General features: G+C 40.1%; 1 protein-coding gene across 3 annotated transcripts in view; it reads left to right on the top strand.

The window, feature by feature from the left end:
- The window catches only part of IPCEF1 (interaction protein for cytohesin exchange factors 1), a 59,521-nt gene that overhangs the window by 31,867 nt on the left and 14,728 nt on the right, over positions 1–12,926 (top strand). For all 3 annotated transcript variants that reach the window (XM_042795820.1, XM_033011576.2, XM_042795821.1), the window contains 3 exons: positions 776–847; positions 3,818–3,879; positions 7,624–7,712. In XM_042795820.1, coding sequence (XP_042651754.1) covers positions 776–847; positions 3,818–3,879; positions 7,624–7,712 — 223 coding nt within the window. The remainder of the gene's footprint in view (positions 1–775; positions 848–3,817; positions 3,880–7,623; positions 7,713–12,926) is intronic.

Raw genomic sequence — 12,926 nt, 5'->3', positions numbered from 1 at the left:
GTGTGTGCTTCCACAGGACAGTCACCTAATGAGGAACTAAAGAGGGAAGCCACGCAGTCTCAGGATCACAGACTATGTTTTAGGAAAAAAAAAAATAATTCTGAAAAGTCTTACTGTTGGTTATTCAACTAAAGAATAGTTGGGGGCTTAGGCCGACAGGTCAACTATTGGGGGTAGTCAGGGAACTACATCCATTTTGTTTGTTTCAAACCTGCCACCTAGTTGCCTCTTTGGTGCCTCCTAAAACTTGTCATGGAAAAGACAGTGAAGAGTTGGTGCCTATTCACCTGCTGTGTGCTGCTTGTGATTTTATTGTATCATATCTCCCTTCCCTCAACCATCAGTTTCCCATGATGTGGGTCTTAGCCTGATTAATCACTCATGGAAGCTGTTCCATACCTTGGGTCACTCTTGGTGCTTTCTTTGAACCTTTTCCAGGCTTACTATGCTCTTCTGAGCTGGGAGAAGCAAAGCTGCACACAGTATTGAATATGTGGGCAAACAAATGAATTATGTAATGGCATAATGAAGGTCTTTGTTTTATTCTTTATTCCTTCCTTTTTAGTTCCTATAGTTTATATCCTCTGAATAATGGGTGGCCTAGCAAATGAGCTAAAAATAGACTAGAGTTTTAAGGAAAGGGCTATATGGATGGATAAACTGATCTGGATTAATATAGTAGAGGAAATAAATATAATAATTCATCCAGCTACTTTTTCTTTTCTTATGTAAACTAGTTTTCTTCATATCTCTTCTATTTTTTCTTTTCTTAAAGTGCTATTAAGATCAGCCACCCACAGATCAAGACATTTTATTTTGCAGCAGAAAATGTTCTTGAAATGAACACGTAAGTAGGAGCGACTGGCCATGTTTCATCCTGTCTCATGCCTGAGAACACCCTTTGAGTTTATTCTTTCACTGTCAAGCGGTTATTGACAAAGTTATTCGGGGGAGATTACTGAGTCTGTTTTGTTTTCTGGTCATTGTACAGAAGGAAAATACCGCTATTCATTCACTAATGACAGTTGAAATCAGAATCACATTATTAGCCTGATTTTGATTCTAATCTTCCTGACATTTGCTGGTATAAATCTCTTTCTGTCAGAGAGGTGGAAAGATTTGATAGCAAGCTCATCACCTTGGGAGAAGTAAGGGAAGAAATGAAAGAGAAGGAAAATCCCTAAAATAGTTTTGTCCCAGAAGTGATGTAGGACTAGAAGATAATAGTGTCTGCTTTCCGAGTAGCATGTCAGTTAACAAGGAGGGTTAAAGGGATACAGGAGCTATTTCTTTATTGTAGGTAAGCATTTACTTCACCACCAAACTGCATTGCAGTTAAACAATCCTCATGGCAGACCAGACATTTGCTGTGCCCAAATATCTGTAAAAACAACAATTCATCAATACAGTTTTAAATTCAAGAAGTAAAAATGAATACAAATACTTCCATTCTAGAAATGCTATCAGAAATAGGTATTACTTGCTGTTGATCCAGTTTTTGCCGGATACATCTCATCTTCTTTGTCTTTTTTAATTCAGATTGCAATCTGTTCACAATGCTATTGCACTAAATGGCCAAATATTGGATACAAAGCAGTACAATTTAAATGAGAAGAGAGCTCATAAGATAGCCAGGTCAGGATTTTAATCATGGCTCTGCTGGTGATCCTTGTGAGAATCTTCATAGGGCATTGACTGTTCTTTCATTCTATAAACAGGAGACCTACCTCATACGTATTTACCACAACAGGAAAGGATAGAAGTTGAGAGGACGTGTGTGACCTTACAAAAGGGCTACAGATGTAGAAATGTACAATGCTACAGTAGTGTACATACACAGATAGAGTTTCATAAATCGGTACTGTATAGAGTTATACAAGCAAATATAGATGGAAAGAACATTTTGCTCTTTGCAGCTTGGAGCAGCACAGAACATACTGGTGGGGACATACCCATCCATTTCTGTATTTCTGCATTTCCTACCAGAGCTCCTGAAAGGAGTGAGAAGTTCTTGAGGCAGATGGGCCGAGGGTGACTGAGAATGAGGGACTGCCGGACAGGAATATTTCTGTAGAGAGAGTAACCCTGGTTGAGAGAGAAGAGACGGAAGGATATGGGGAGAAGGAAAAGGAAAATTAGAGCTAATGGAGGATGTTAGTGAGTTCTAACAACCAGTTTGGAGTCCAGCTGGAAATTCTCAATGTCTTAATGACAGTTTTGAAATGTTTAGTCTCATGTGAGTGAGTGATTGAAATCTATGCAGGTGTCCCAGCTCTTATGCCCCCAGAATGATTTTCTTCAAACTCCACCTCTCAAGTAAATTTCATCTTGGCTTAAAGCTAGGTAGCCTAGCGTTAGAGCAACTTGCACTGTACTGCACTAATACTAATTCCTCACTGTTGTAACTGACGATGTGTTCCTTGGCAAAGTATAAAATACATGTATTTAATACATAATATACACGCATACTCACGCATATGTCAAAACAGACTAAAAGACATCTGTCCTCTTGGCTCCAGTCCCACAAATACATATGCATGTGAGTGGTTCCACTGAACTCAATGGGGCATTCGCATGTGTCGAGTTACTGGTGTGCATAAATGCTTGACAGATCATGACCTTTTGTAACTCTTCATGCATATATATCTATTAAATCAACAGTGGATTTATTAATACTGTCGTTTGCTTCATTAATTTAGCATGCATTTGCTATTGTCACGCACACATGCAAAGTAAATGTGTGCTGGCTAGCTGTGTGCATTTACCTGGCCAGCTGCACACAGTTACTAACAGTCTGTTTGACCCTATGGTTAATGAAGTCCTGGATATTTTATCAAACTTTTTATTTTGTTAAGATTTTTTTTTTAAATCATTCTGTTATGATTAACTGTTAGAAGAAAGTCAATAATCCACTCTTATAGTTATGACACTTTGTTTTCCTGAATTATGTGGCTCTATTGTTCATACTGCAGTCTAAAAATACAGTTACTTTGACACCGATCGTACTAGCAAATTTCCCATTGCTTCAGTAGAACCAAGGTAAGACACAATTTTTTTTCAGAGTTATGCATCTTCATTCCTGCCCTTCACACATTCACTATTTAGGCCTTGAATTTTAATCTGAAAGGCTTGAGCTTTTTTAGTGATTTGTTTATTAAAACCTGGATAGAATAAAATGGCCTACAGGCAAACAAAATATACAAAAAGTATATCTAGGGATTGTTTCTAGTACTAAAAAAATCCAACCACCTAGGAAGAGAAATTTAAAAACCCCAACCTGGTAATAGTTTAAAGCAATGCAGGAAGTGAGACTTACTAAAAACAAAAGTACATAGGGAGTTGAAGCAAGCAATGTATAATGGTTAGAAAGTCTGGTTTTAAACAGCTTAGATTCTTAGACTGTGCTGCGATATTGGCCAGGGCAGCTGACACCATCTTCTATGGCTCCTACGCCTTTTGCTTCATCTCAGGTGAAAGATGCCCGCTCAAGAGCAGAACTAAGCCATTGGCATTGTGTAGCACACATACTTTTCTTTTAGCTTCCATGAATACAATTCCTTGATCATCAGTAGTGCTTTTTTCAGGACCAGGGAAAGATGATGTCCCAGGAACTAGTCCTGCTCACCACAGAGAATATTAGTATTCAGGTAACTGGTGCCTTTCTAGAAGATGGTCTAAGGAATAGAAAGAAACTGACATTTAGTCTTCAGGTTAATGAAAATAGATGTGGTGATGTAGAACATATCTGAAAGGGCCAAAACTCTGCCTGAGCAGCATGAAAGTATCCCTAACTATATTCCCTCTGTTTTAAATGCAGGTGGCTAAGTAAGCTGGGGATGGCTGTAGACCCTCAGGCACCCAATGGGAAGAATGAGGAAGGTATGCTCTTACCCGTGGTTTCAGTGTGTAACTACATCATGTTCAGCACAGGTTTTACTTGGCCAAATTTTTGTCAGCTCTTTTCTTTCTTTTAAACTGTCAACTTGGGTCCGTCTACACACTGAGCTCAGGGAAACCGCACTGACACAGCACAGAGTAATTACAGAAAAAGAAACAATGGTGAGAAACAGTGCCACTGAGAGACGCTCGGTGATCTTGTGAGAGGTGTGTAACTACTTTCTGGCAGTTTGCTGGCTTGCTAAGCCTACCAAGTGCAAAGAGAAACAGCTGTGATGCTCTGGCTTTTGAGCTGGTAAGGTGTTTTACAGGAGTTGTGCTATGACCCAGGAGCTGTCTAGCTTGGGAACATCTTGTACATTGTAAACCTGTCCCTAGCGTCTCCTTCATTCCTAGGGGTTTCAACAACAACAGTGTTGGGAGGGGTGGTAGTGGTGTACTGAATTCCCTTCAGAGCTCAACCCAAGAGTTCATTCTGGAATTAATAATTTTAGAAGTTGTCTAGCAATTTATTTATTGTCTTAATTTCAACACTGACCTAATAGAACTCTTTGAAGGGAGAATAGTGGCACTTGAATCACAAATCTGGGCAGAGGACAAAGCAAGTCACCTGCCAGAGTGCTTGGAAGAGCTTCTGGTGAGGACACATGCTGGGAGCTGGTTTAGAATGGGAAGTGGGTAATATTATGTTAGCAAACCATGAATGGACTCTGAGATGAGGAATGTGTATCATCTTCTGGGCTTTTGACCCTCCATTTTTAGAGTATTGGTACACAGTGCTTTTTTTTTTAGAACTGTTCAGGTTGTGAAGGAGCTGTCATTATGAAGAAGAAATTGGTATTTGTAGCAGTATGAACACTTACATGATGCAGCCTGTTTTGTCTAAGCACTGAAATGCTCCTCTCTGCATCCCTTCTGCTGTTTTCCAGAATAAGGTTGTGGTTTATGTCCAGGCTTTGGATATGCAATTCCATTATTGATTAGTATGATCTGGCTTCATTTATACTCTGCCATTAAAAGCAGCGTTGGGGCTGGTAAACATAGATACCACCAATTTCTGGAGATTCATCAGGTCTCATCAATTTTTCTGTTTTCAGTTCATGGTTCCTCTTTATTTCTTGTGAGGAAACTTGTTAATTCCCATACCCTCAAATTCCTCCAAAATGCCTGAGTCCTCTTTGGACCTAATTTTGTAACAAAACAGCCTGAAATAATTAGGATAAAGTGCTATATTGAGTATCAGGCTGTGTAGCAAGAACTGCATGGCAATTGTACTCAGGGAGGAAATGTCAAAAAATGTTGTCCATGTTTTCACAAAGGATTTTGATGGAAGAAGAGGATGGTCAAAATTCTATACATTAAAACATTTTTTTTTCTTTTAAAGCCTCAGAAAATGTAGTATTTGTTGTGTTGGCTGAGTTGAGAATAATAAAACAATCCAAAACAAGTCAGCCCACTAATCTTAATTAAAAAAAAAAAAAAAAAAAAAAGACAGAAAGATACAAAATAATCCACTGAATAACCTCTGCAACAGGTTTTCTAATTACCCTGCAATAAACATAACATAGCCAAGGTTTCTTCAGCTGTTGAAACTGGTGGCCCATTTTCCCCTTCAGAAAAAAGCACTTTAATTCTGGTGTCAAATACCTCCTCCTCTTCTCACGTGTGTTCTGTCACAGGTGCTCCAGCTGCTGTGCCTGGATGTGCCTGGGTGGACGAGCCCTTGCAGAGGCACTGCTACATTTCAGAAAAATGCTGTCATTACCCATAGCCACTTCTGTTTCTGCTGACCTGGTTCTCCCCTTTATATCACACATCATAACTCTTCAGGAGGGTCTTGGCTCATTTTATGGCAGTTCTTGTGTATTCATGTACTTTCTATGCATTTTAACACTCCCTCAGCCCCATTTGCCTATTTAGAGTATCAAAAACAGCTGTTGATTCTTTTTCAGTTTTTCTGTGTGCCTAAACAGGGAGCTGTAGAAACAATAAGCTCTTTACTAAGAGCTATTCAAGAAGGCATTAATAGAGCCTTAGAATTTGATATAAACCTTATTGCAGCCAGTCTCAGTCCTTTATGCTAAAATGTGCCAGCACATATTTCCAGTAAACAGAATAGCAGCTATGCTATTAAAAACCCTATAATTCTGCAAAGAGTATGGGGAGAAAAAGTCATGAAACTTTGTTTCACTTTGTTCACAACTTAGGAACCTCTCTCTTGCGTATAAAATTATTTTCTCTTAAAACTTTGTTCCCCTTGTTCCACTCACACTGTGGTTACTAACCATTCCCCCACCAGCCCCAGGACATGCACACAAAAAAAAAAAAAAAAAAAAAAAAAAAAAAGCTCGTGTGTGTATTAATTTAGTTCAAAGATAAGATAATCACAGGTGATTTCCCAGAGACTCTGCTAACACACTACTTTCTAGTGGTGTGAAGCCATGAAGTCCAGCTTTTGCAAAGTACTCCCAGAACATAAACAACTCTCGCCTGGTTGAGGAGAAGAGTGAGAGGGTTGTTGCTTCCACCAGAGAGACCCAGGGGCCCTCGGACAGCAGAAGCTGCTGCCTGCAGCAGGAGGAGGGAGAGGCAATGCAGAGCGCCGGCTCCCGCGGAGGCCACAGGGACAGGCTCTGCTCTTGTGACACTTGGCACTCGTTCGTGTTGTCCTCATTGAGCTCTGACTATGTCTTTGCAAACTCTCCTGGCCCCAGCTCAGTCAGCGGGGGAGTGAGCACTGCCGCCCTTCACACGCGGCGCAGGGCAGGGTGCACGCACTTGCTCCTGTAAGGGTTGGATGTGAGAGGCCGATGCGTGCTGGGAGATTTAGCAGAGGGAAGTGATCTTCCACTGTGGTTACAGCCAGGCCCTGGGAATAGGAACCAGCAATTTACTGCCTCCCCTTTTCTATGTCTCGTTTTATCAATGATTATCACTTCATTTAATCCATTTTTAAAAAGGATCTGAGAAAATTATTTCACCTGCCACACAGGTAGTTGAAAGAAATAAGAACATGACTGCTGCTCTGCCACATGTCAAGGGATACTGAGGTTCTATCAGCTTGCTTTATATATATATATATATATATATATATATATATATATATATAAAAGGGTCAGTGGGGCATATAGTCCTAGAGTACTGTGTTTACTTTTAGCACTAGCTCTGGATGTGTACTGGCATGCTGCGTGGCCTGTCTGTGTGAGATGTCATGTGGTGACAGAAGACTTTCATGAGGCTACTCTATGGTTTCCAAAGCACCATGCGAGCTATCTGTGTTCTCCAAAATTGCAGCCAAACCACCAATGTCTGTTGCCAGTTCCAGGAAAGCTTACTGGTTACAGAGATTAAGGAACAGCATCTGCTTCTTGCAGCAGATCTCCCTGTCTTATACTACAAATGATGCAACCTTTCCTTTACAGGATTCTGAGAGGAAAAAAAAACCCTCCCCAAATCTATTTGTGAAGCTATCTAGAGCAGTGCCACCTAGTGTTTCCTGCCATAGCAAATTCTTTTGCTTAAAAAAGAGATAAAACGTTGCCATGAAGTAGTGTAGCATTACCATAAGTGGGTTAATTTTCACTGTAGGAGACACTGACTTGTTACAGCATAGTCCTCAGCCCAGAACCATCCTACTTGGTGATCTTTGGTTAACACAGCACAGCAAGGAATAAATGAGTGTTGGTCTAACACTTCGGTTTTGCTCATTTTCCATGTCTGCCTCAGAATGCTACAGTGAAAGTGAACATGATGATCCAGAAATAACAGACACACCACCTCCCCCCTACACAGTCCAGCTACCACCTCCTCCTCCGGTAAGTGTCACAGTAATTAGCTTGTTTCTTGTTGCTAGCCAGTTGGAACAAAACTTTCTTGAGGTGGTGGACCTTTGAGGAATAACTAAAAACAGGGGCTGGAAATGTTCACGCCACATGCCTGTGAAATGAGGATGCACTGATGGCCCCTGCCCTGTGGCAGAGCACGCGGGGATTGCAGCCCGCGCCGCTGGGGGCCTCGCAGTGTAAGAGAACAGCTCCTTCGGATGGAAGTATATTTATCTTGCTGGAGAAAGGAAGGTGTCACTCTACCTCGTACACATGCTGTGTTTTTTCTTTACAAGGTTTTTAACACACTGCCGTAACCTAGTTTTTCATACTATTCTTTTTTTTTTTTTTTTTTTGATCAGACCTAAATCTTCTTTCTTTTTGTGATCCTGGTAGCATCATCCAACAGATTTATATTTATTTGTGTGAGTTGTTCTCAAGACTGATGAATGTGAAGCTGCTTTTGTGGCAGTGGAGAGATGCCTCTTCTCACAGTGATAAAATTGGTTCTTTACTTCTGAAAAATAGACTATAAAAAAAGAAAATAGGCAGCCTCCCAAAATCTATGCTATTTTTCTCTCTTGCTGTAGAGTATTTGCCCAGAATATTCCTTCTTGCATTGCTTCATTTTGTAAATTATAATAAGCACTACATACCCTCATGTGCCTAATCAAATTGACTCGCCTAATTATTAGCCACTTATCACCCTGTTAATCTTGTTTCTATATTGTTGCTTTTCCCAGTGATCTCATCTCCCCTTACATGTGCTTTAAGATACCAGATTTACTTAATACTGTGTTTAGAAATGAGTAATCTGGTTTGGGGTGGTAATGCAGATGAAATAAGGAATCCCGAGTTCAAGCCTTTCCCTTCCCCAGCTGAAACTTAACATTGAGGGCTAAGCAGTAATATGCTTAGTACTAAATCATCTCATTGCATCTCATAGAAGGGAAGAGTCTGCTGCCTCACTGGTGCGGTACAGGTTCTTGTACGGCATGCTGAAATGACATTCAGTATCTGGGGTTGGCACAGAGGCAGCAAAGCAGGAACAAATTTGAAATATACAGATGAGCCAGAGAAGCTTATGCGGTCACAGGCAATAATAAAAGGGCATGAACAGGGTTGCCTGTCCGGCAATCTTTAATTAACTCACATAAAGCTGGAAGCGTATGTCACACTGCCACCCACTTACCCCGTCCTGTTTCAGGCAGACAAGTCAGTCTTCACTTCCCCTCCTGAAACAGTTGTGTAATGTTAATCACAGTAAACCAGTCTGCCTGGCACTTGGGGGGTGCATGGTGTTCACTGCTGTGTAAAACATAGTTCTTTATTGCCTGCATTAACTGGAAGTTAAATGTGGCTGAGTGGCTAAAAATATCATAGAAAATAGGAACCTTGGCAATACATCTCTAAGAGTTATTCTGGGCCGAGGTCTGATAATGAAGCTTCTTGAATTTTATACCTTAGTGCCTTGCCTTTAAGAGGCTGTAGATGTCTTTTCCATCTGCTCACCTCTGAGTGAATGTGTGCATTTTTTCAGATGATGAGGTATAAACAGGTGATTTTTTTTTTAGTTTTCTGTTTTTCTGGCTTCCTGCTGCTTGTCAATCTGTTGCTGCAGAGGCGATCTCCGGTTGTCTCCTTCCCATATGCTCCTCTTGAGTGTTGGCCCCCACATTTTAGCAGGGGACACGTGGGAGGCAGGCAATGGTGCAGGTGCCGAGGCATCCTGCTTCCTCAGTTTTTCCCTTAAAGGTTATCTTCCCTCTAGCCTTTACCTCTCTCAGCTGATTTCCTTTCTCCTCATCCCCAGTTTAAAATCCCTTCCCCCATGGATACAGGTTAGTGTCTCCTGAGCAAAATTTTCACCCCAGAAATGCAATAAGCTCCAGCTGCCATGGGTGATCTGCCCTATGCTCAGCTTGCTTACATGGCGGGTAGGAACAGTCAGGTATCAGTGCAGGGGTGTTTGACTGCAAATCAGAGTCTTCTTTTAAATATCCAATTTAATGACCCTTTCCCTTCTGGACCAAGTACTGGAGTAAGAAAACCACTGGAAGGACTGGAAAAGCACAGCTTCTTCTAGAAAGTCAGTTCTAGGATTGGAGCTCTTGGTTGTCTCAGGGAAGACTGGTTAAACATTGCTGCCTATTTATTTGCTGTGGAGTTTTTGAACCAAGCTGTGAAGTCCCAAACAAGTGATGGATTTGGCTTGATACTCTGTGGGTACATCACTTTTGGAAGGCCTGCTTGAACCTTTTCAGATTACTACTGGAAGAGATACTCATCCTGGAAACCCAGCCCAGCATCAAGAATGCCCCAGACATTGAATGGGGGTTCATTTTCTTTTTATTCTTTTTATGGTTTTTTAAAGTTGTACTTCTTCCCAAGTGCCAAAGGGATTTTGCAAAATAAGAACTAGGAGCTATGGGTATTTTGGAAAATCAAACCAATGCTGTCTTAAGCAGAAAAGCTTCTGAACTTCTTGAGATCAACTCCAGATTGAAAACTTTCAGTCTGGAAACTAAGAGCCACCCAGGTGCAGGCTCTGTTACATTTTAGAACATTTTGCTGTACTTCTAGCACAAAGTTTTCACTTGATTTTCTGCTTTCTGCTGGCCCAAACCATTTTGATACTTGCAAAGGGAAAAAGTAGTGATCATGAGCTTTCTGTTTATGCATGCTTTTGGGTACTGTGGAAGAAAGCAGCAAATGAGGAACAAGTACATTTTAACATCTGTAGGACAAAAGTTAAACTGGCTGTCTGCATTAATTTATCCACATATGAATGGATTTACAGTTCAAAAACCAGCAGCTATATTGAGACAATAGATTGCAACAGTCCCAAAAGTTTCATGGTGATAATTTTTCTCTAAAAAATTCCTAGAGACTCACTGATCTCCAGTGGAATCCTTATGATCTGCTGGCTCAAGCATCTGCTTTTTAAAATGTCCTCAAATGTAGATGACTTATTATATGGTTGATGGCAAAGCTTCCAAACAAAGCACTTGAGTAAGTTAGGTAAACATTTGTCATGCCAAGGAAAAAAACCCCACAACACACATGTAGAGAAAAAGAAACACATTCTGGCAGTTGTTTTTATTTTCACCCACATTTTTTTATTTAACACACAATGAAAATGAAAACAAAAAGATATTCCACTTGGGAAGGCACAGTTTTCATTTCATTGGCCCTTTCTTTTGCATGGGCAAATGCCAAAAGAATAGAGGTGAGATCTAACATCTTCCTTTCTTGTCTTTGAACAACTGAAATTAGACCATCCACACCATGTGAAGAAGAGCTTTTACTGTTCAGTTGTTCTGTTTGACTATACAAATGCTTCAAAAATTTGTCTTTGCAATAGGAACTCTTAGATTAAATGCTCCAGGTCACCTGTGTTCCCAAGGGTGTTTTTATCACTTGTACATGTAGATTATGACAGCATTTCCTTGTCCTTTGCTTTAGGATGCATTTGTGAAGGTTTCCTTTTTAAAAACAAAAATGCAACTGAATCACAATGTTATACTTCTTGTAACAGGAATATAAATTAAGTCTTGTCCCGCAGTGTTTGGGACAGTCTTGGAGGAATGGCTTTGAAAATTTACAAAAGTGAAGAAAGTGATACAAATAAATGGTGACCCACAATCTGATATTGGTTCTCCTCATTTTCTGACTTGATTAGTAGCTACCTGATACAGCTAGATTAGAAGAACTTGAAGGCAAATCTAGTTTGCCTTTTTTAATGTAAAAAGGAAATAGTGCATTACAGAAACACTGAATTGCAGAAGTTTATATATCATAATAAAAAAAGAAAAACTGTCACTCTTGGTTTTGTTTATGTGAATACATCTTATTTCTAGTTTACCAGGTTATAAATAAGTATTCCAGGCTAGTCCCTTTATTGTGTTTGCAGCTTGTCCAGGTTTCCCTAGCAACACCTTTTCAGTAATTTTCAGTATTCCTAGACTAATTATCATCTGTTTTAATCCTTACACAGATCTATTCTACATATATACTGAGAACATAAACTTGCCAGAATTATGGTCCATCAAGTCTGGTATTCTGATTCTGGCATTGGCCAGTAGGAGATACAAGACTTCTGGCTTTCATATCATGATGATCTCATCACAATTTCTGATAGTTTCTGCTAAGAGCTTCACTATAAGGCTTTGTTTCCCCTTGTCTTCCATTACTTACCTTATTACTGTCAATTAATCCTCTTCTGAGTATTTACATGTATGTTTGTATATGTATTACTCATGTATTTGACTTTCTTGGCTAATATTTTCAGTGGTGTTTGGTGGCTAAGCAGCAGACTAGTCTAGTGTTAGTTCTTCTTGTCTGAGTTCCTTTTGCTCACCAGATAATAGTACAACTCAAGCAATGTAAATGCCTAATATAGACAAAGACCTGGGCATCTATTTGCTTGTCTGGGAAACTAAATACTTTCCAAAACTTTGTCCTTTCTCTCAACCTCTCTTTACATGGAATTGGGCATTTATCATACCCTCTGTCATTCAACTCCTAACTCCTAATGACGACTGTTAGATGTGTCTCAGACCTCTCTGGTTATATGTGCTGTTTTTGAAGCAGGGTGACCAATGCAGCATAGAAGGCCTTAGGATGTCTTAATGATTTTTTGATGTGTTTCTACTGAAGTTTGGGTTCCTTTCCGGATTCACGTGCTGAAGGATGAATCTTAGCAGGTGAATGAGCAGCACAAATCTTGTACCATTCCCCTTTTCCTGCCCTCTGCCCCATGACTGTTTCTAATTTCCACCATTAACTTGCCACCATACTACTCATTAGCCTTCTTGCCCTGATGAATGATTAGTCCCTTGAATGGACCAGGTAAAATGGCTTTGTGTACTGAGGAGGTCAAGGTTCATCAGTGCTTGGGCCCATTTCTGTCTATCCATGGTTATGGCATTGGTGGATTTATTGAATGCTTAAAAACAACTTCATGCTCAATGGGTAATTCAGTCTCCTGCACTCCTGATTAGACCAATAAAGTGAAGACAAACTAAAAAGTGAATGTGAGTGTGAGACCTAGCATGGAAGTTGGAAGTCTACATTCAACACAATATATTTCCTTGGTGTTTTGTTTTAAGGCATTATGAGGGTTTTATCCGTTTTACCTCTGGCTTCCTTGTGGCTTAGTTTCTGAAGTTACTGCTCTGTAAGAGTTTGGCTGCCATACCTCAG

Source organism: Tyto alba, unplaced genomic scaffold (assembly GCF_018691265.1).
Source record: "Tyto alba isolate M040663 unplaced genomic scaffold, T.alba_DEE_v4.0 Super-Scaffold_22, whole genome shotgun sequence".
NCBI lineage: Eukaryota > Metazoa > Chordata > Aves > Strigiformes > Tytonidae > Tyto > Tyto alba.
This window is presented reverse-complemented; position numbering and strand designations above follow the sequence as displayed.